This window comes from Rhinopithecus bieti, unplaced genomic scaffold (assembly GCF_001698545.2).
Source record: "Rhinopithecus bieti isolate Rb0 unplaced genomic scaffold, ASM169854v2 scaffold_17677, whole genome shotgun sequence".
NCBI lineage: Eukaryota > Metazoa > Chordata > Mammalia > Primates > Cercopithecidae > Rhinopithecus > Rhinopithecus bieti.
In genome coordinates this window covers 47,237-70,233 of record NW_016808829.1, presented here as the reverse complement: position 1 = coordinate 70,233, position 22,997 = coordinate 47,237, and the positions used below count along the sequence as shown (strand labels likewise).

Genomic DNA, 22,997 nt, shown 5'->3' with positions numbered 1-22,997 from the left:
GAGGCCGAGTTGGGCAGATCACGAGGTCAAGAGATTAAGACCATCCTGGCCAACATGGTGAAACCCTGTCTCTACTAAAAATACAAAAATTAGCTGGGCGTGGTGGCGCGCACCTGTAGTCCCAGCTGCTCGGAAGGCTGAGGCAGGAGAATTGCTTGAACCCAGAAGGTGGAGGTTGCAGTAAGCCAAGGTGACGCCACTGCATTCCAGCCTGGTGACAGATTGAGACTCCGTCTCAAAAAAAAAAAGAGTGGGTATCATGGTAGGAATAAACTGCACACAAGTCAGACAAAAGTTGCAAGGCATCTGCCAGTATAAACAAGTTTCCTGTGAGACACCTGGCCATGGGTCAGACACTTCAGCATTAGGCTGTGGGCCAGGAAAAATAAATGTCCAGTGAAAGGCTACTGTAAAGACCCACAAGCCCCTCCCCTAGAGCCCCATTAGGGTGAGACTAGAGTTTATAGCCATTCTCCAGAGACCTCAAGGTCCAATTAGAAGAGAATCACAACATTTGTTATATAGAAGGCATTTTCCAAAGGGTAGTTCAAACATAAAAGATAGAGTCTTCCTTTGGATATAAAACAAAATCTCAAGATACATCAAAACTGTTTTGCTTTTACTGAATAATTTTTGTGCATGTGTGTTGTTGCTTTAGCCGCAAGTGGCGAACAAGCTGTGATTTTCTTTTTTTCCTTTCCCCACTTTTTTTTCTCTTTGAGACAGTCTCGCTCTGTCGCCCAGGCTGAAGTGCCTGATCTCGGCTCACTGCAACCTCAGCCTCTCGAAGCTGGGATTATAGGTGCCTGCCACCACGCCCAGCTAATTTTTGTATTTTTAGTAGAGACGGGGTTTCACTGTGTTGCCGAGGCTGGTCTCGAACTCCTGGTCTCAAGTGATCCACCCATCTTGGCTCCCAAAGTACTGGGATTACAGGCGTGAGCCACCACGCCCGGCCAACTCTGATTTTCTAACTTGCCCCATGTATTAGGGTCATACTGGGGAAAAAAACAAGTCAGAACCATTGGAGCCACGTGTACAGATGCGCAGTAGCCCTGCTAGCAACACTGCTGCTCGCTTCCACTCTTAGGAGAGATGAGTTCAGCAGGTGTCTGCCCTTGCTCTAGCTGTCTCTGATTCCCCCCAACAGATGCACCATCATTTCACTCCATTAGTTTCACTTTGGATATCCCATCATTAGATTAAAACCAGCAGGCCAAAAAGCTAACTTGAGGAAATGCTTTCACATCCACAGCGTTCTCATAGGGTCAGTATCATTTAGTCATGACAGGACCGTGGTTGCAGGGGACAGAATGAAGCGTCATCCTTAACTGGCCATCCAATGTCATCAGCATGAACAGGAGGACTTTATATGATATTATCTGATATTTTCTGAATTTTTATTTATTTATTTTTTTGAGACGGAGTCTCGTTCTCTCGCCCAGGCTGGAGTGCAGTGGCGCAATCTCAGCTCACTGCAAGTTCCACCTCCCAGGTTCACGCCATTCTCCTGCCTCAGCCTCCTGAGTAGCTGGGACTACAGGTGCCTGCCACCATGCCTGGCTAATTTTTTGTATGTTTTTAAAAGAGACGGGGTTTCACCGTGTTAGCCAGGATGGTCTCAATCTCCTGATCTTGTGATCCACCCGCCTCGGCCTCCCAAAGTGCTGAGATTACAGGCCTGAGCCACCGCACCCAGCCGTTTTCTGAATATTACCTTACAAATGCTGCTTTATTTATAACTAAAGAATAGGGACCCTGTCTTTTAAAGGTTTATATATCCTCAAGTAAAGGTTTTTCATATTAAATCCATTAATAATATCTAGTGGCTAACCTGGAAATTCCATTTCTAAGTACTTATCCAAAGTAAAGTTTTGTTTTTTTCTTTTTTTTTTTTTTGAGACGGAGTTTCGCTCTTGTTGCCCAGGCTGGAGTGCAGTGGTGCGATCTTGGCTCACTGCAACCTCTGCCTCCTGGGTCCAAGCAATTCTCCTGCCTCAGCCTCCCAAGTAGCTTGGTTTATAGGCATGCGCCACTACACCTGGCTAATTTGGTATTTTTAGTAGAGGTGCGGTTTCTCCATGTTGGTCAGGCTGGTTTCAAACTCCCGACCTCAGGTGATCGGCCCGCCTCAGCCTCCCAAAGTGCTGGGATTGCAGGCGTGAGCCACCACGCCCAGTCAATAATTTTTTTTTTTTTTGAGATAAGTCTCAATCTGTTGCTCAGGTTAGAGTACAGTGAGGTGATCACAGCTCACTGCAACCTCTGCCTCCTGGGTTCAAGTGATTCCTGTGCCTCAGCCATCAAAGTAGCTGGGAATACAGGCGCACACCACCACACCTGGCTAATTATTTTCGTATTTTTGGTAGAGACTGGGTTTCACCATGTTTGCCAGGCTGGTCTTGAACTCCTGGCCTCAAACGATCCCCTCAACTCGGCCTCCCAAACTGCTGGGATTACAGGCATGAGCCACTGAGCCAGGCCAGAGAATTTTAAAAGTATGAAGTTGTATGCAGAAGAATGTTCCTTGAAGATAAAACCAAAAAATCTGAAACGAATGTCTTGTTGGTAGATATATAATACAATACTTTTTAATGGAAAAGATATGCAATATTGAGGGAGACAGGCAAAAGAAAAAACAAGAAGAAGGGAGAAAAAGAAAATTACTATTAGGACTTAACGCTATTTCTCCCCAGTCTGTTTTCCATACACAGAACAACACAGATGTGACCACAGTACACATATAATTTTGTATTCCCCTTTACACTTTGATTTTTTTCTGATCATCAAAAACCTTATATGCGGCATTTAAATGGCTTATAACTTTCCTAAACGGCTACTGCACTGTGTACTTAACCATTGTTTCCTTCTACTTATGATTTTTGCTGCAAATGTTTCCCCTCCAATCTGTCCACATTTAAATTTCTTTAAGGAAGTGGGCTGTATAGAAATTTTAATTTATGTGCATTTTACTGAAGCCTACCTTTTTCTTTGTGGTTTCATTTCTTACCTCGAAACTTGAATCTATTTGAATGTGATCAACCATTCCTTAAAATGAACACAAACACACAGGAAAAAATTGGTGAACTATGTCCATCAAAATATAAATATTTTGGCCACGTGTAGTAGCTCATGCCTGTAGTCGCAGCACTTTGGGAGGCCAAGACAGGTAGATCATTTGAGGTCAGGAGTTCGAGACCAGCCTGATCAACATAGTGAAACCTGGTCTCTACTTAATCCTAACACTTTGGGAGGCCGAGGCAGGCAGATCACAAGGTCAGGAGATCAAGACCATCCTGGTTAACATGGTGAAACCCCATCTCTACTAAAAATCCAAAAATTAGCCGGATGTGGTGGCGGGCGTCTGTAGTCCCAGCTACTCGGGAGGCTGAGGCAGGAGAATGGCGAGAACCCGGGAGGCGGAGCTTATAGTGAGCCGAGATCGCGCCACTGCACTCCAGCCTGGGTAACAGAGCAAGACTCTGTCTCAAAAAAAAAAAAAAAAAAATACAAAAAAGGCCAGGCGCAGTGGCTCAAGCCTGTAATCTCAGCACTTTGGGAGGCTGAGGTGGGCAGATCACCTGAGGTCAGGAGTTCGAGACCAGCCTGGCCAACATGGTGAAACCCTGTCTCTAGTTAAAATACAAAAAGTAGCCAGGTGTGGTGCGGGTGCCTGTAATCCCAGCTACTCAGGAGGCAGAGGCAGGAGAATCGCTTGAGCCTGGGAGGTGGAGGTTGCAGTGAGCCAAGACCGTGCCACTGTACTCCAGCCTGGGCAACAGAGCGAGACTCCGTATCAAAATATAAATTAAAAAATATAAATATAAAAACACAAAAAAGCCGGGCATAGTGGCTCATGCCTGTAATCACAGCACTTTGGGAGGCCGAGGTGGGCAGATGACTTGAGGTCAGGTGTTCCAGACCAGCCTGGCCAACATAGCGAAACCCTGTCTCTACTAAAAATACAAAAATTAGCTGGGTTTGGTGGCTTACACCTGTAATCCCCACTACTTGGGAGGCTAAGGCAGGAGAATTGCTTCAACCCAGGAGGCAGAGGTTGCAGTGAGCAGAGATTGTGCCATTGCCCTCCAGCCTGGGCAACAAGAGTGAAACTCCATCTCAAAAAAAAAAAAAAAAAAGAATACAAAAAATTAGTGGGCTGTAGTGGCGCATGCCTGTAATCTAGGCTACTTGGGAGGCTGAGGGAGGAGAATCGCTTGAACCTGAAAGGTGAAGATTACAGTGAGCTGAGATCGTACCACTGCACTCCAGCCTGGGTGACAAGAGTGAGAATCCGTATCAGAAAACAAAACAAAACAAAACAAAAAAAACTTCTATTTGGGGGACCCAAAAAAAAAAACAAAAATGGAACAAAAGGGATTTAAGGAAATTGAAAGTCAACAGGCTAATAATGCCAATAAATAATGATGGAGCAAAGAAATCTGTGTTGGCCAAATAACAGCAATGTGTTTTTTAATATTTTTTCGAAATTTAGACAAAGTTTTCCAGTACACTGAGACACTTCTACTATCAAGACTGGAATAGTGGCTGAGCACACTGGCTTACGCCTATAATCCCAGCACTTTGGGATGCCAAAGCAGGAGGATCGCTTGAGCCCAGAAGTTCAAATCAAGTCTGCAAAAATAGTATAAAATAAAATAAAAAAAGAAGCTAGGCATGGTGGTGTACATCTGTGAGCTGTGACTACCCCACAGCCCGGCCCGAATCAATTTTTTTAAAAGAGAAGTTTTGATTAGAATCTTTAAAATAATTCCTTCATTTTGGTTGTGGGTACCTGAGTTACGGGCGGTCTACGATGTCATGTTGATGATAGATGACCATCTTTGTGCTTTACACTAGTTGTAAACTCCTCGTCTCTACTAATATAATAATTATCATAAAATATCTATGTCCGTGGCTGATGGTGTGTCGTGTCGTCTGTATGTCCAGTCTATTCTCGGAGGTCTTGAGGCAGTGATCTGAATGGCGGTAACCCGGCGATTTGTGTGGTAGCTTGCAGTGATTGCTGATGATCCTGGCCATGCATCTCCGCCTCGGCGACAGGATGCAAGACTCTTTGTCTCATAAATAATAAAAATAAATATATCAATACTTCTCTTCCAATAAGAATAGGAGGGTGAATTTTTTAAATATAAACATTTTTTCTTGATGTTATTCTCTATTATATTTCATTATTGCTTTATATTTACTCCGATAATAATTGAAATGTATTGCTCTCTTTCAACATTATTTAATTAGTTGCACAGTTATGCCACCTCTTATGTCCTGATTGTACTTCAAATTTCCTATCTATGATAGTTATTAAGTTTGTGATTATCGTTATCATCTCAAGTACATTAAATCTCTGTCTTTAATATCTATTCTAGGGTTTACCTTTTCTGTAACCCTTAGTGAATTCATCAGCTAATGTCCTCCTTTCCCTTTAAAAATGCGGCGTCTGCGTGATAGCTCTGGGTGCAGTGCTCTTCCTGTATATCCCCAGCACTTTGGTGAGGCTCAGTGGTGGGTATAGAACTGCTGGAGCTGAGGAGTTCGAGACCAGGACTGGGCAACATGGCAAAAAACCCGTCTGTGCAAAAATACAAAATATTAGCCCAGCATGGTGCCATATGCTGTAACCCAGCTCCTGGGAGCTGAGGTTGCGAGGATCCCTTAGCCCCCGCGAGGTCAAGGCCTGCAGTATGCACTACCCTGCGACTGCCCACTCTCAGTCTGTGTAATAGACTGAGTACCTGTCTATAAAAAAATAAAACAGGCCATGTTGATGGTGGTGGCTCCCACCTGGTAATACCAAGGCACTTGGGAGCCTTTAAGTGGGTGAATCACCTAAGATTCAGGAGTTTTTACTGGCTCCTGGCACATGGTAAAACCCCTGCACAATCAAATTTGGTCAGGTATGTCGGTCGGCAGACAACGCATAATCCCGACTACTCAGGAAGATGAAAAGGCAGAATCACTTGTTAACCTGGGACGTGGCAGAGGCTGCAGTGGGCTGAGATTGACACTTCACTGCAGTCCTAGCCTGGCTAGGTCAGAGTGAGACTCTGTCTCAAAAAGAAAAAAAAAGAAAAGAAAAGAATAGGTGAAAACAAAGGAAAAAAAAAAGAAAGGATGAAAATCAGTGATTAGGTGAGGTAGCTTCTATGCTGTATTCCTTCAGCACTTTGGAGGCAGATGTGTGGGAGATCATTTGAACTCAGGAGTTCAAGACCAGCCCAGGCAATACATACTGAGTCCTTCTTCTCTACTGAATCATTATTTTTAAATTACTGCCAGAGTGCTGGGACTGTGTACCTCTGTTTCCAGCTTATTTGGTCGGCTGAGTGGAGAAATCTGTGGGAGCACAGGAGATCTAAGTGCAATGTATGCTGTATGATCATATCACTTCTATCTTTCCAGCCCGGGAGATCAGTATGTGAGATACTCTCTTATCCTTCCAAATATATTAATAAATAATTTATATTTTATTAAATAGAAAAGCGATAGCGATTGGAGTTGATGGATCTGAGGTGTAGTAACTCCCCAAGTGTTGTTAACCTCATTTTGGAAATAAACTTCAATACTGTGTTCTTCCTCTGCTTCACACTCAATAACACAACGCAAATCAACTCAGAAAGTACTTCTGTGGGCCATCAAAATATAGAGTATTTTTGCCCCACATCAACAGCAAGGTATTAAGTGGTCTGTAGCAGACACCAGCTGGGTGTCCTATCCAATTCGATTCTAACACTATACAGCCATGACATAGTTGTATCCCACATGGTTTGAAGCCTCAGCCTCCCAAACTGTCCTCCTCCTTCAGATCTTACCAGTCACAGAGTTCAGCTCTTATGAACTTCTGATCTGGATTCAGTTCTATATTCGGGTTTTCCTTTACGAACCCCTCTTTGGGTAGATTAATTTGCTTTAGATATTTAAAATTTGTCTCACTCAGACCTCAGGGAAACAAGCATTTTACTTGGCTGATTATAAGGGATATTCCAAAAGATTACAGGATGAAGATGATGCCGTAGGCTGATCGTTATGTGGAAAAGGGGTCAGAGACTCTTTCCTATGATCACTCCCTGGGCCACGACACTCCAGGGAACCTTCCATGGTGTTTCGGCTTGCTGGAAGCTCTCCAAATACATTCCTTTTGGGTTTTGTAAGGAGGCTCTTCATTATCCAGGGACTATGATTGATTATACCATTGGCCACTTGCCATCAACTATTAATCCTCATTGTTCCTCCACTCCCCAAGGGTGGGAGGGTTTAGGGTCTGGGAAAATCCCATATCCCGTAATCCTGCCTTGGTCTTCTGGATGTAGCTTAGTTCCCCATCCTGAGCTATCGGTCAATTGTAATCATACAAAAAACCTCATTAAGGTGGGTGCTTGGTGCTCACGCCCCCGCTAACTCCCAGCCTTGGGAGAGACCAAGGCAGGCAGATCACCTGAGGTCGTGTTGTTTATTGTTCCAGACAGACTGGCCAACCATGGTGTAATCCTGTCTCTACTATAAAAATACAAATACTAAATATATAGCCCAGGCGTTGGTGGTCTGTCGTTATTCCTGTTAGGTCCCAGCTACTCGGAGGCTGAGGCAGAAGAACTGCTTGAACCGGTAAGGCAGAGTTGCAATGAGTGCAGGATCTGCCACTGCACTCCAGCCTGGGTGACAGAGCTTAGACTTCATCAAAAAAAAAGAAAGACAAGAAAAAAAAGCCAGTTGACTTAGGATGTATTCCCAAGGAGTTTTAGGTATGTTTGTTATGCAAGGAAAATAGTGGACAAGTACCATTATCTAGTATTTGAGAAAATCACAGATACCTTATGGATTTAATTCCAATAGCGGGGACATGGAAAACTGGCCGAAGCATGTTACTCACCAGATTGTCTGGGCAAATCCCTGGTCCTACTGGTGACAAACTATTGATCAAGCCCCCAATCTCATTCTGCTACCGCTAAAAATACAGCAAAGCTAAAGATCTTATCGACCTATTTTGGACTGAGTTAACACCTCCCATTAAAACTGCATGGACTTTCTAACATCCCAGGGGTGTGGGTGTGCTGATGGCCACATAGAATATTGCACTAATTCTCTCCCGCAAATTGGAGTTGTTATGTGGTATAAGCTCTTTTTGCCTTCTTTCTCTCATGGGCCAAAAAATTAAGGAACATGTAACAAAGTGAGATTGATGGCCGAGCGGCTGTTTAATAAGCGAAAAGTAAGATAGCTTCTGTGCCCAGCGGAGGGGACCCGGACTTAAGAGGGTTGCTCAAACTAGTGAGGCTGATATTCTGGGCTTTCTTGTGAACTGGAAGGTGGTAGAATGTGCTGACTGGTCGGTCTTGTGGGCTGTCTGGCGAGAAAGCACGTACTCAACTTGGTCCCTGGGACCTTAGCCAGGGACCAATCAGGGCTGAAGTGAAAGTTTGGCCCAGGACCAATCAGGGGCTGAAGTGAAAGTTTGGCCCAGGGACCATCGGGACCAATCAGGGACTGAAGTTATGATTCAAAGAGGTTGGGCTCACAGTCTACAGCATGTCCAAAAAAGGAAAGTGGCCGCCGGAACCTGTTAGTCCAAGCTGCACCATTTTGTAAGCCCCACCATTTCACAGACCCTGGTCAGAGGGAAACATTCCATTGTGGTTTGGGCTGTGAGAAACATCCTTCCCAACCGCCTGACTTCCTTATCACATCCTGCTGGGCAAAGGCCCAAGAAACATGCTTATAAACATTCTCCCAGGCAACAAGCCATACCGCCCAGACCCCTCCTGCTCAGGCCTGTAGTTACCCCAGCCTGTGAGCGGCAGTGGGGTCTGGGATTTAGTTGGTCCCCGCCATAGGGCTACCAACTCTCTCTTTCTTTAACCCTCACCTTCCCTTCAAAATCTAACAGCCCACCGTGTATATGCCCACGAAAGAAGCGACTATTTGCTGGAAGCCCGCTGGTCACACAAAGGACAAAGGCGTTTCTATGTTGGGCCTCGGTCCCTTATCAGTGCAGCTGAGGAATGTCTTTAGAAAACGCCCTGTGGGAGTTTTCCTTATCTGTGCCTGCAGCCTGATTTTCTGGCTGTTTCTGTTTAAAGGAGTTTTATCAAGGACCCACCCTAACTGCCTAACGGGTTTTTTTCTCTCAAGGGGACACACAAAGCCCCAATCGCACACAGACCTCCCCATATCCACTTCCCCACTGCCCCACAGACAATCACACTTTCCTCTCTCACACCAAGGGGCCTCACACACACCAAGGGGCCACACAAGTTACACCTGCACAGCCACAGACGTGCAACTCACGCACACACGGTACAGCACACACAGGTAAAGTCACACACCCACCCCGGGACACGCAGTCCAACCACACAGTCACCGGTTCTCTACATCCGCACGCACCACGAGGCTCGTCCGAGACACACACCCACTCCGGGCGCGCAGTCACAAGCGCCCACCTGATCACCCAGAGTCAGCACCACACAGCCACAGTCACAGACCACGAAGACACGCGGCAACCATGGCGATCACACACGCAAAGTCCTCTCCTCAGCCCTCCACACACAAAATGACCGGAGCCGGATTCCTCACCCTCAGCTTTCCGCGGCAGCTAATTCGGCACAGCAAACGGTCCCGCCATCTGGCTAAGAGGAAGCCGAAATCTCGCGAGACGTGATGTCGGCCTGCGGGATCCTCTGGGAAACGTAGTGCAGAGCCCGACTGCGGGCTTCCCTACGTCTCTCATCGCCAAGCCGGGCTTGTTTCCATTTACCGCTCCTCTGCACCGAGGATCGCAGAGCCCTCATGCCGAGCGGCTCGCTATGGGGCTGGCTCGCCCGCTAGAGTGACCAGGCCTCATTATCCCTGGCAGCTCTGTTATCTGGGGTACGACACAGGAAAACGTGCTTCCGGTTCTCGGCGGAAGTAGCTGCAAGCCGTAGAACCGATGGGAAATGTAGTCCAGGGCAGAGACGCGGGCAACCCAGCCACGATACAAGCCAAAGCATTCTTCGCTCCAAGCCTGGTCCTGGCTGTTAGTTTGGAACTCACACACGCAGATGCTAACTCGCCCTCAGAATGCAGAGAGGATGAAACACTGACCGGACAGTTCAATCTGTATATGGGTGAGTCCAGGGCTTAGTCTGCATTGCGCTGAAAATGAAGGTGAAGGTGGAGGTGGGACCTGATAGTCTCGTCCCGGATCGGGTTGAAGAAGCGGAAGGAAAGGAATCAAAATCGTGGATGGGATGAGATTGTGCGCGGATGCTCTCTTCGAGCGGTTCGTGGGCGACGAGGGCCCGAAGATGCTGCCTTGTGATCGCAGGTGTGAATGGAAGCTGTGTGAGTGTCAATGTCGATTGCCTGTTTGGGAGACCAGCATTGCATCTTTGTATCAGGTAGTAACCTTGGAGCCAGGTATTTGTAAAATTATGGTAAGAGGGCATCATTCTGGAGCATCGATTTTATTTGGAGGTTGAACAGGAGAGGGAAAACAACCCTAATATCTGATAAACAACATAAATAGATTTTATGTTAAAATAGTTATATTTATTATGGGCTAGAATGCAAATCCAACATGCCTTTTAAAGCAAGAAAGAATATTTCTTTTGTATATATACAAAGTCAAAGGTATTATTTTATACACTTACTACAAAACATATGAATAGTATACCAAGCCTAAGAATATAAAGAGTAGAGTCTAGCTTTAATTAATTGAATGTAAATTTAAAACAAGTNAAGACTCTGTCTCAAAAAAAAAAAAAAAAAATCAATACTTCTCTTTCCAAAAAAGGAGGGAGAATTTAAATATAACAATTTCTTGAGTATTTCTATTTATTTTCATTATTGCTTAATATTACTCATAATAATGAAAATGTATTTGCTCTCTTTCAAACATAGTTTTAATTAGTTGCACAGTATGCCACCTTATAGCCTGATGTACTTCAAATTTCCCTATCTATGAAAGCTAAATTTGGATATTATCATCTCAAGTACATTATAATCTCTGTCTTTAAATCTATCTAGGGTTCTACCTTTTCTGTAACCCTTAGTGAATCTCACTATAGTCCTCCTTCCCTTTAAAAATGCAGTGATAGGCTGGGTGCAGTGGCTCTTCCCTGTAATCCCAGCACTTTGGGAGGCTCAGGTGGGAAGACTGCTGGAGCTGAGGAGTTCGAGACCAGACTGGGCAACATGGCAAAACCCCGTCTGTGCAAAAAATACAAATATTAGCCCAGCATGGTGCCATATGCCTGTAACCCAGCTCCTTGGGAGGCTGAGGTGCGAGGATCCCTTCAGCCCCGGAGGTCAAGGCTGCAGTATGCCACTACCCTGCCACTGCACTCCAGTCTGTGTAATAGACTGAGACCCTGTCTAAAAAAAAAAAAGGCCAGAGGTGGTGGCTCACACCTGTAATACCAGCACTTTGGGAGGCCAAGGTGGGTGGATCACCTAAGATCAGGAGTTTTTGACTGGCCTGGCCAACATGGTAAAACCCTGCACAAAAATTGGTCAGGTGTGGTGGCAGACACCCATAATCCCAGCTACTCAGGAAGATGAAACAGGAGAATCACTTTAACCTGGGAGGCAGAGGCTGCAGTGGGCTGAGATTGCACCACTGCAGTCCAGCCTGGGCAAGGCAGAGTGAGACTCTGTCTCAAAAAAAAAAAAAGAAAAGAAAAGAAAAGAAAACAAAGGAAAAAAGAAAAGAAAAGAGAAAATCAGTGATAGGTGAGGTAGCTCATGCCTGTAATCCTAGCACTTTGGAGGCAGAGGTGGGAGGATCATTTGAACTCAGGAGTTCAAGACCAGCCCAGGCAACATACTGAGTCTTCTTCTCTACTGAAAATTATTTTTAATTACGCCAGAGTGCTGGTGTGTACCTCTGGTTTCAGCTTATTTGGCAGGCTGAGGTAGGAGAATCACTTGAGCACAGGAGATCAAGGCTGCAATGAGCTGAGATCATACCACTGCACTCCAGCCTGGGAGACAGAGTGAGACCCTACCTCAAAATAAAATAAATAAATAAATAAAAAGTCAGCGATGGAGTTGATGGATTCGAGGTTGAGAACCCCCAGTGTGAACCCATTTGGAAAAAACTCAAACTGTGTTCTTCCTCTGCTTCACACCAAAACCACAACAATCAACTCAGAAGACTTCTGTGGCCTCAAAATATGAGATTTCTCCCCATCAACAGCAAGGAATCAGTTCTGTAGCAGACACCAGCTGGGTGTCCACCAATTCGATTCTAACACTATACACCATGACATAGTGTCATCCCACAGGTTGAAGCCTCAGCCCCCAAAACTGCTCCCCTTTCAGACACCAGTCACAAGTCCCAGCCTCTAGAACTTCTGACTGACAGGTTCAATTCGGGGTTCCTACAACCCCCTCTTTGGGTTAGATTAATTTGCTAGAATAAAATGGCTCACAGACCTCAGGGAAACACATTTACTGGCTGATTATAAGGATATTCCAAAGGATACAGATGAAGAGATGCCTAGGGCGACGTATGTGGAAAGGGGCAGAGACCTTCCATGACCTCCCTGGGCACGACCCTCCAGGAACCTCCATGTGTTCGGCTCTCTGGAAGCTCTCCAAATACACTCCTTTTGGGTTTGTAAGGAGGCTTCATTATCCAGGCATGATTGATTAAACCATTGGCCACTTGCCATCAACTTAATCCTCAGTTCCCTCCACTCCCCAAGGGTGGGAGGGTAGGGGCTGAAAATCCCAACCCTCTAATCCTGCCTTGGTCTTTCTGATGAGCAGCCCCCATCCTGAAGCTATCGGTCAATTGCTAACATACAAAAACCCAAAGGCTGGGTGCGGTAGCTCACGCCGGTAATCCCAGCACTTTGGGAGGCCAAGGCAGGCAGATCACCTGAGGTCGGGAGTTCCAGACCAGACTGGCCAACATGGTGAAACCCTGTCTCTACTAAAAAAACAAATACAAAAATTAGCCAGGCGTGGTGGCGCATTCCTGTAGTCCCAGCTACTCGGGAGGCTGAGGCAGAAGAACTGCTTGAACCCGGAAGGCAGAGGTTGCAATGAGTGCAGATCGTGCCACTGCACTCCAGCCTGGGTGACAGAGCTAGACTTCATCAAAAAAAAAAAGAAAGAAAGAAAAAAAAGCCAGTACTTAGGAGATTCCAAGGATTTTAGGAGTTGTATGCAAGGAAATAGGGACAAAGACCATATCTGTATTTGAGAAAATCACAGAACCGTATGAGAATTTAATTCAATACAGACATGGAAACTGGCCGAAGCATTTACTCACAGATGTCTGGGCAAATCCCTGGTCCTACTGGTACAAACTATTGATCAAGCCCCCAATCTCATTCCTACCCTAAAATACAGCAAAGCTAAAGATCTTATCACCTATTTGGACTGAGATTAACACCATCCCATAAACTGCATGGCTTTCAATCCCAGGGCTGTGGTGTGTGATGCCACATAGAATATGCACTAATCTCTCCAGCAATTGAGTTGTTAGGGTAAAGGCTCTTTTTGCCTTCTTTCTCTCATGGCCAAGAAAATTAAGGAACATGGACACAAAGGATGAGGTCGGAGCGGACGTTTAATAAGCAAAAGAAGAAAGCTCTGCCCAGCGGAGGGGACCCGAAAGAGGGTTGCCAACTAGGAGGCTGAATCTGGGGCTTCTGTGAACTGGGAAGGGGAGGAATGTGCTGACTGGTCGGTCTGTGGGCTGTCTGGGAGAAAGCACTACTCAACTTGGCCCTGGGACCTTAGCCCAGGACCAATCAGGGGCTGAAGTGAAAGTTTGGCCCAGGACCAATCAGGGGCTGAAGTGAAAGCTTGGCTCGGGACCAATCAGGGACTGAAGTTATGATTCAAAGAGGTTGGGCTCACAGTCTACAGCATGTCCAAAAAAGGAAAGTGGCCGCCGGAACCTGTTAGTCCAAGCTGCACCATTTTGTAAGCCCCCACCATTTCACAGACCCTGGTCAGAGGGAAACATTCCATTGTGGTTTGGGCTGTGAGAAACATCCTTCCCAACCGCCTGACTTCCTTATCACATCCTGCTGGGCAAAGGCCCAAGAAACATGCTTATAAACATTCTCCCAGGCAACAAGCCATACCGCCCAGACCCCTCCTGCTCAGGCCTGTAGTTACCCCAGCCTGTGAGCGGCAGTGGGGTCTGGGATTTAGTTGGTCCCCGCCATAGGGCTACCAACTCTCTCTTTCTTTAACCCTCACCTTCCCTTCAAAATCTAACAGCCCACCGTGTATATGCCCACGAAAGAAGCGACTATTTGCTGGAAGCCCGCTGGTCACACAAAGGACAAAGGCGTTTCTATGTTGGGCCTCGGTCCCTTATCAGTGCAGCTGAGGAATGTCTTTAGAAAACGCCCTGTGGGAGTTTTCCTTATCTGTGCCTGCAGCCTGATTTTTCTGGCTGTTTCTGTTTAAAGGAGTTTTATCAAGGACCCACCCTAACTGCCTAACGGGTTTTTTTCTCTCAAGGGGACACACAAAGCCCCAATCGCACACAGACCTCCCCATATCCACTTCCCCACTGCCCCACAGACAATCACACTTTCCTCTCTCACACCAAGGGGCCTCACACACACCAAGGGGCCACACAAGTTACACCTGCACAGCCACAGACGTGCAACTCACGCACACACGGTACAGCACACACAGGTAAAGTCACACACCCACCCCGGGACACGCAGTCCAACCACACAGTCACCGGTTCTCTACATCCGCACGCACCACGAGGCTCGTCCGAGACACACACCCACTCCGGGCGCGCAGTCACAAGCGCCCACCTGATCACCCAGAGTCAGCACCACACAGCCACAGTCACAGACCACGAAGACACGCGGCAACCATGGCGATCACACACGCAAAGTCCTCTCCTCAGCCCTCCACACACAAAATGACCGGAGCCGGATTCCTCACCCTCAGCTTTCCGCGGCAGCTAATTCGGCACAGCAAACGGTCCCGCCATCTGGCTAAGAGGAAGCCGAAATCTCGCGAGACGTGATGTCGGCCTGCGGGATCCTCTGGGAAACGTAGTGCAGAGCCCGACTGCGGGCTTCCCTACGTCTCTCATCGCCAAGCCGGGCTTGTTTCCATTTACCGCTCCTCTGCACCGAGGATCGCAGAGCCCTCATGCCGAGCGGCTCGCTATGGGGCTGGCTCGCCCGCTAGAGTGACCAGGCCTCATTATCCCTGGCAGCTCTGTTATCTGGGGTACGACACAGGAAAACGTGCTTCCGGTTCTCGGCGGAAGTAGCTGCAAGCCGTAGAACCGATGGGAAATGTAGTCCAGGGCAGAGACGCGGGCAACCCAGCCACGATACAAGCCAAAGCATTCTTCGCTCCAAGCCTGGTCCTGGCTGTTAGTTTGGAACTCACACACGCAGATGCTAACTCGCCCTCAGAATGCAGAGAGGATGAAACACTGACCGGACAGTTCAATCTGTATATGGGTGAGTCCAGGGCTTAGTCTGCATTGCGCTGAAAATGAAGGTGAAGGTGGAGGTGGGACCTGATAGTCTCGTCCCGGATCGGGTTGAAGAAGCGGAAGGAAAGGAATCAAAATCGTGGATGGGATGAGATTGTGCGCGGATGCTCTCTTCGAGCGGTTCGTGGGCGACGAGGGCCCGAAGATGCTGCCTTGTGATCGCAGGTGTGAATGGAAGCTGTGTGAGTGTCAATGTCGATTGCCTGTTTGGGAGACCAGCATTGCATCTTTGTATCAGGTAGTAACCTTGGAGCCAGGTATTTGTAAAATTATGGTAAGAGGGCATCATTCTGGAGCATCGATTTTATTTGGAGGTTGAACAGGAGAGGGAAAAACAACCCTAATATCTGATAAACAACATAAATAGATTTTTATGTTAAAATAGTTATATTTATTATGGGCTAGAATGCAAATCCAACATGCCTTTTAAAGCAAGAAAGAATATTTCTTTTTGTATATATACAAAGTCAAAGGTATTATTTTTATACACTTACTACAAAACATATGAATAGTATACCAAGCCTAAGAATATAAAGAGTAGAGTCTAGCTTTAATTAATTGAATGTAAATTTAAAAACAAGTATCTAATAAGTAGTCCTTTTCACACATCGAAAAGCCAATTTCGGTATTTTTAAAAAAACTCAAATTACAAAGTAACAGATATCTGGTGTCTTAGCAACTTTAAGATCAGTACTAATGATTAAGCCAGCTTATATGCTAATATGATGCATGAAAAAGCCTGTATTTTACAAATAGCAAACCACTGAAACTTTAACTTTCCACAGAAGCCATTGTTTTACACCAATAATTATGTCAAAGATCAAGTCAGGCTAAAAGTTTTTTTTTTTTTGAGACGGAGTCTCGCTCTGTCGCCCAGGCTGGAGTGCAGTGGCGCGATCTCGGCTCGCTGCAAGCTCCGCCTCCCGAGTTCAGGCTATTCTCCTGCCTCAGCCTCCCAAGTACCTGGGACTACAGACGCCTGGAACAACGCCCGGCTAATTTTTTGTATTTTTAGTAGAGACAGGATTTCACCGTGTTAGCCAGGACGGTCTCGATCTCCTGACCTCGTGATGCGCCCGCCTCGGCCTCCCAAAGTGCTGGGATTACAGGCGTGAGCCACCGCGCCCGGCCAGGAGCTTATCAATAATAGACAAGTCTCACTTTCAAACTCTTTCAGGAGATAAACTGGAGGGGAAGACGAACGGCAGGAGGGTGAAGAGGAAGCTGAATGACCGTGCAAACACCCCCAACTCAAATCCGAGTGGTTACCGCAGAGTGAATAACGATAGGTACGATTTCGTGGAAGGCAACGTCCTTTGAAAGGGCTCCCAGAGCTTCCAGGCCCCCTCCCCTGATGAACGAGTGAGTCAGGCAGGCCCAGATCCACTTCACGGATGGCAAAACTGAGGTACGAGGCGGCGAGATGACTGGCCCGAGCCCTCGCTGAAAGATCGGAGGCGGAGCGGAGAACCAGAAGCACCGCTTCTCTCAGGCTGATGCTCCAATCTGGGCTCCCCCCGCCCCTGCGATGGCGTAGACGGCCTCCGCCCCCCGACTCACACACACACCCTCCCCCGGGAACGGCAAGTCTCCTCGGGTTCCAAGGACCGGGTCAAAAGACAAGAGGCCCCAGGCGCTGCCGCGGTGATTTGCGCAGAGTGTTGGGAGCGTGCGTGCCTCCAGTCCAACATGGCGGCGGCAGCGGCCGCCCACCCACCTCAAGCCTCCTTAAGGGCCGGAGGCTTCTCCTCAGGGTCCTCGGGTAGGTGGGAAGACAGAGCAGCCCCGCCAGGCCTTTCTTGTCGCTGCCGCTGCTCACTGAAGGAGTCACCTACCCGACAAGACTAACGGCTGCGGCTGCGGCTGCGGCGCGGAGGCCCCAACAGCCCGCGGAGAACCGGGAATACGAGAGCCAGGCGGCACCGCGGCCGGAGCTGTACTGAGCAAGAAAGAGGATTTCAAAGTAATGTATTGTTATGAGATCCGTGCTTTTATCTTGTCTCAGACTCCCAATGATAGGCACGTATCTCCTCTGTACATTTAATGAAACTACTAAAATGTTTCAATTTAAATCTTCCACCTATTTGTTTTCTGTGTATCCTACCTGTTCACGACCTTGACATTTTCAAACAATACAGGTTACTTATTTTGTTTTTGGTGATGGTGAGTTTTGGGGGGTTTTGTTTTTTGGTTTTAGTTTTGGAGACAGGGCTTTGCTCTATTGCCCAGGCTGGAATACAATGGCGCGATGATAGCTCACTGCAGCCTCGAACTCCTGAGCTCAAGGGACCCTCTTGCTTCAGCCTCCTGAGTAGCTGGGACTACAGGCCTGCGCCATCACGCCTGGCTAATTTTTTATTTTTTGTAGTTGGGGTGTTGCTATGTTGTCCAGTGTGGTCTCAAACTCTTGGGCTCAAGAGATCCTCCCACTTCTGCTGCCCCAAGTGCTAGGAGTACAGGCACGAGCCACGGCGCCTGGATAGTTATTTTGTAGAGTGTTCTTTAATTTGGATGTACCTCATCTTTTATACATCTTTGGAAGGAATACCACATAATTAATGCGGTTTATCCCATCAAGAGACATTCAGTGTCAATGTGTTCCATTCTTGGTGATGTTAACTTTTATTACTTAGTGAAAATCTAAGAGTTTTCACCACTTTAGAGTGAATAAATGAATATGTGAGATTCATCAATGAATAAGTAAAAAGAAGCCAGCTGGCAAAAGAACTGAGTTGGGAGGATGGCTTAAGCCTGGGAGGTCGAGGCTGCAGTGAGCTGTGATGGCACCACTGCACTCCAGCCTGGGTGACACTGCAAGACCCTGTCTCAAAAAAAAAATTAAATAAGTAAATAAATACCCAGCACCTGATCATCTCGAGAATTTCCTGTGCCTCTTTCTTATATTGGGTCACTGGTTTCTTGGAGCTTATGTCTTTCTTTTTTTTTTTTTCTTGGTTTAGCTTCTCATTTTTGTAAAAAACACATTCTTATTTTGTTTACCACTTTGATAAAGGTGAATTTGGGATAAAACTTTGGGATCCTTATAAGCTTAACAGTGTCTGAATTCTACCTCTTTTGGATGATACCTTAACTAGGTTTGAAATTTTAGGTTGAATGGTTTTCACTTAGAATTCTGAATTATATAACATTGTCTGCTAGCTTACAGTGTTTATCTTAAAATATGATCACAGGCCGGGCGCGGTGGCTCAAGCTTGTAATCCCAGCACTTTGGGAGGCCGAGACGGGTGGATCACGAGGTCAGGAGATCGAGACCATCCTGGCTAACACGGTGAAACCCCGTCTCTACTAAAAAAATACAAAAAACTAGCCGGGTGAGGTGGCGGGCGCCTGTAGTCCCAGCTACTTGGGAGGCTGAGGCAGGAGAATGGCGTAAACCCAGGAGGCGGAGCTTGCAGTGAGCTGAGACCCAGCCACTGCACTCCAGCCTGGGCAGCAGAGCATGACTCCATCTCAAAAAAAAAAAAAAATATATGATTACAATTTGATTTGTGTTGTGTTACTGTTCTTTGTCTTTTAAACCATTTAAAGGCCAGGCTCAGTGACTCATGCCTGTAATCTCAGAATTTTGAGAGTCCGAGGCAGGAGGATTGCTTGAGCTCAGGAGTTCAAAACCGGCCTGGACAACATAAGGAGACTCTGTTTTATAAAAGTAAAAGAGACTGGGTGTGGTGGCTCACACCTGTAATCCCAGCACTTTGGGAGGTCGAGGTGGGCAAATCACCTGAAGTCAAGAGTTTGAGACCAGCCTGGCCAACATGGTGAAACCCCTTCTCTACTAAAAATACAAAATATTAGTATTTTCACACCTGTAGTCCCAGCTACTCAGGAAGCTGAGGCAGGAGAATCGCTTGAACCCAGGAGCCATGGTTGCAGTTGAGCCGAGATCGCGCCACTGGACTCCAGCCTGGGTGACAGAGTGAGACCCTGTCTCAATAATAATAATAATAATTACAAAAACATTTAAAATTGTCTCTTCATACTAGTTTTCTGAAATTTCACAGAAATGTGTTTTGGTGTGGTTCTTGTTTCTTTCATTGTACAAGGTACTCAGTGGACCTTTGTATTAATATTTCGAAGACTCATGATCTGTGTTTCTAGAAATTGCCTTTTGTTTGTTCTGTGAAATTTTCTTCCATTCATTTTTCTCTCTTTCTTTCTGAAATGCCTTTTAGTTGGGTGTTATAATTTCTGACTTCATCTGGTAGTTTTGTTATCTTTCATCACTTTTTTATTGCCGGGCTGGAGTACTGTGGCGCGATCTTGGCTCACTGCAACCTCCGACTTCCTGGTTCAAGCAATTCTCCTGCCTTAGCCTCCTGAGTAGCTGGGATTATAGGCACCCTCCACCCCACGCCTGGCTAATTTTTGTATTTTTAGTAGAGATGGAGTTTCACCATGTTAGCCAGGTTGATCTCAATCTCTTGACCTCGTGATCTGTCCGCCTCAGCCTCCCAAAGTGCTGGGATTACAGGTGTGAGCCACTGCTCTCAGCCCTGCATTGTCTCTTTTCTCATTATTTATAGCATTGTTTTGCAGCAGACTTGTTGGAGTCACACATTTGTTACTATCCAATTATTATTGTTGTTATTTGGGATGGCCTTTTGCTCTGTCACCCAGGCTGGAGTGCAATGCTGCATTCCTAGCTCACTGCAGCCTCAACCTCCTGGGCTCAAGTGATCCTCCCACCTCAGCCTCTCAAGTAGCTAGGACCACAGGTATGTGCCACCACACCCAGCTAATTTTTTTAATTTTTTATAGAGATGGGGTTTCACTGTCTCCAGGTTGGTATCAAACTCCTAGGCTCAAGCAATCTGACTGCATCAGCCTCCTAAAGTGCTGGGATTACAGGTGTGAGCCACTGTACCCAGCCCAACTATTATTATTATTATTATTATTATTATTATTGTTATTATTATTTGATACGGAGTCTCACTCGGTCATCCAGGCTGGAGTGCAGTGGTACGATCTCAGCTCACTATAGCCTCCACCCCCCGGGTTCAAGCGATTCTTCTGACTCAGCCTCCCGAGTAACTGGGATTACAGGTGCCTGCCACCACGCCCAGCTAATTTTTGTATTTTTAGTAGAGACGGGGTTTCACAATCTTGGCCAGGCTGGTGTTGAACTCCTGACCTTGTGATCCACCCACCTCGGCTTCCCAACATGCTGGGATTACAGGTGTGAGCCACCGCACCTGGCCACTATCTTATTATTAAGTAATGTTACATGCAGTGTCTTTGGGGAGAGAATTCAGTTTTTCAGAGACAGACTTTGCTCATTTCCTGATTTGTTCATTTTAATTCAAATAGTAAAAGCTTTAGAAAGGCAGGAGGATTGCTTGACTCCAGGAGTTCAAGACCAGCCTGGGGAACAAAGCAAGACCCCATCTCTACAAAAAATACTTTTTAAATTAGCCAGGCCTTGTGGTATGTACCTGTGGTCTTGGCTACTGGGAAAGCTGAGTTGCGGGGATCTCTTGGGGCCAGGAGTTGAAGGCCGCAGTGAGCTATGATTGCACCACTTCACTCCATCCTGTGTAACAGAGTGAGACTCTGCCTCAATCAATCAATCAGTAAAGGTATTTATCAAAAGTAAGTAGACATGCAGGCAGATCACCTGAGGTCAGGAGTTCAAGACCATCCTGTCCAGCACAGTGAAACCCTGCCTCTACTAAAAATACAAAAATTAGCCGGACATGGTTGTGGGTGCCTGTAATCTCAGCTGCTCGGGAGTCTGGGGCAGGAGAATCACTTGAACCTGGGAGACAGAGGTTGCAGTGAGCTGAGAGCGTGCCACTGCACTCCAGCCTGGGTGACAGAGCAAAACTCCATCTCAAAAAGAAAAGTAAGCAGACATGCCTGCTGCCTACATGAGGTTTACATTCTAGTCTGGGAGGAAAAAAAAAGATTTTAAAGTAAAAGGGGAAAATGAGGTACTTTTATATTGTGATCAATACTGTGAAATAAATCAGTAGGTGGTATAAGCAGTAACTTGAGGGATACTTCCCGTAGCATTGATAGGACAGGTGTTGAGCTTTGGTGGTGACGAGTCAGCAGTGTGGAAGGATATTCCAAGCAGAGGTACAGTTACACTAAAGACGCTGAAAAATCAGAGAGCACTTAGAGCGTTCCAGAAACAGAAAGCAGCCTGGTGTGACTGAAGCTTAGCAAGTGAGTGGGAAATTAGTTTAGATTTAGGATGTAGAGGTCGGCATTTTCCATATCATATGAGGAAATGATAGTGCTGAGATTACAGGCGTGAGCCACTGCACCCAGTCCCACACCAAGTTTTTACAGCGGCAAGAATAGATGTTCTTCTACGGTCAGTGTCTAAGTATTTTACGAACAGTATCTCTTCTTCTAGTTTGCAGTCATTATTGAAATAACAAACATGTCCTATTGTCAGGCCTTACTGTCAGTAACTGGTTTCATTGATCTGAATAGGAGACTTACTTGATTTGTCAGCTACTCTTTGGTATTACCTGACATCTCATTAATGCATCTTTGAATTGAATTATTGCTCAGTAGGATCGTTAAATAGTGGCAATGTGATACATCACTACTGAAGTTTTGGTCTCTAATGTGGGTCCTATGTCAGTTTCAGCAACTATATAAGCACTACAGGGTTTTACAATGATTTCTACAATTTTTTTTTTTTTTTTTTTTTTTGAGACGGAGTCTTGCTCTGTCAGCCAGGCTGGAGTGCAGTGGCCGGATCTCAGCTCACTGCAACCTCCATCTCCTGGGTTCAAGTGATTCTCCTTGCCTCAGCCTCCAGAGTAGCTGGGATTACAGGTGTGCGCCACCACACCTGGCTAATTTTTGTGTTTTTAGTAGAGACGGGGTTTCCGCATGTTGGCCAGGCTGCTTGAACTCCAACCTCAGGTGACCTGCCTGCCTTAGCCTCCCAAAGTGCTGGGATTACAAGTGTGAGCCACTGCACCCAGCCGTTTTCTGCAATTTTATAAGGCAGTAATTTCATCATAATTTGTTTGCTTATCCTTTTTTTTTTTTTTTGAGACTGAGTGTCACTCTATCATCCAGGCTGGAGTGTGGTGCTGCAATCTCAGCTCACTACAACCTCCGCCTCTCAGGTGCAAGTGAGTCTTCTGCCTCAGCCTGCCGAGTACCTGGAATTACAGGTGCACACACCATACCCAGCTAGTTTTTGTTTTTAGTAGAGACAAGGTTTCACCATATTGCCCAGGCTGGTCTCCAACTCCTGGGCTCAAGGTATCCACCCACCTCAGCCTCCCAAAAGTGCTGGGATTAAAGGTGTGAGCCACCTCACCTGGCCACTTGTCCTTCTTAAATAAGGAAGTAACAGTGTTATAGTTCAAAATTCTGTTTTACACTTTTTAAATATTCTGCTTCTCGACTTTATCAGGATGTTTCTTTTTCCAATGATCCACAACTCTTGATGGTTTTATAGCCCTGTTTGTAAAAAAAAAAAAAAAAAAAAAAAAAAAAAAAAAAAAAAAAAAAA

General features: G+C 46.2%; 2 protein-coding genes across 10 annotated transcripts in view; one reads left to right on the top strand and one right to left on the bottom strand.

Moving 5' to 3' along the window:
• Positions 1–9,675, bottom strand: part of ZNF850 (zinc finger protein 850) — a 28,148-nt gene extending 18,473 nt beyond the window's left edge. Inside the window, 1 exon segment of the mRNA XM_017887328.1 lies at positions 9,589–9,675. The gene's annotated coding sequence lies outside the window, so the exon portion shown is untranslated.
• A 4,912-nt stretch (positions 9,676–14,587) lies between these two features.
• The window catches only part of LOC108538981 (uncharacterized), a 27,696-nt gene continuing 19,286 nt past the window's right edge, over positions 14,588–22,997 (top strand). For 5 of the 9 annotated variants that reach the window (XR_001888243.1, XR_001888241.1, XR_001888240.1 and 2 more), the window contains exons 1-2: positions 14,588–15,458; positions 16,671–17,456. Coding sequence is in view for 1 of the 9 variants with exons in the window: in XM_017887343.1 (XP_017742832.1) it covers positions 15,281–15,458; positions 16,671–16,813 (321 nt within the window). In the remaining 8 variants the exon portion in view is untranslated. Of the gene's footprint in view, positions 15,732–16,670; positions 18,363–22,997 lie in introns of those variants that run through there. The other 4 variants (XM_017887343.1, XR_001888246.1, XR_001888244.1 and 1 more) reach the window with 4 other exon arrangements.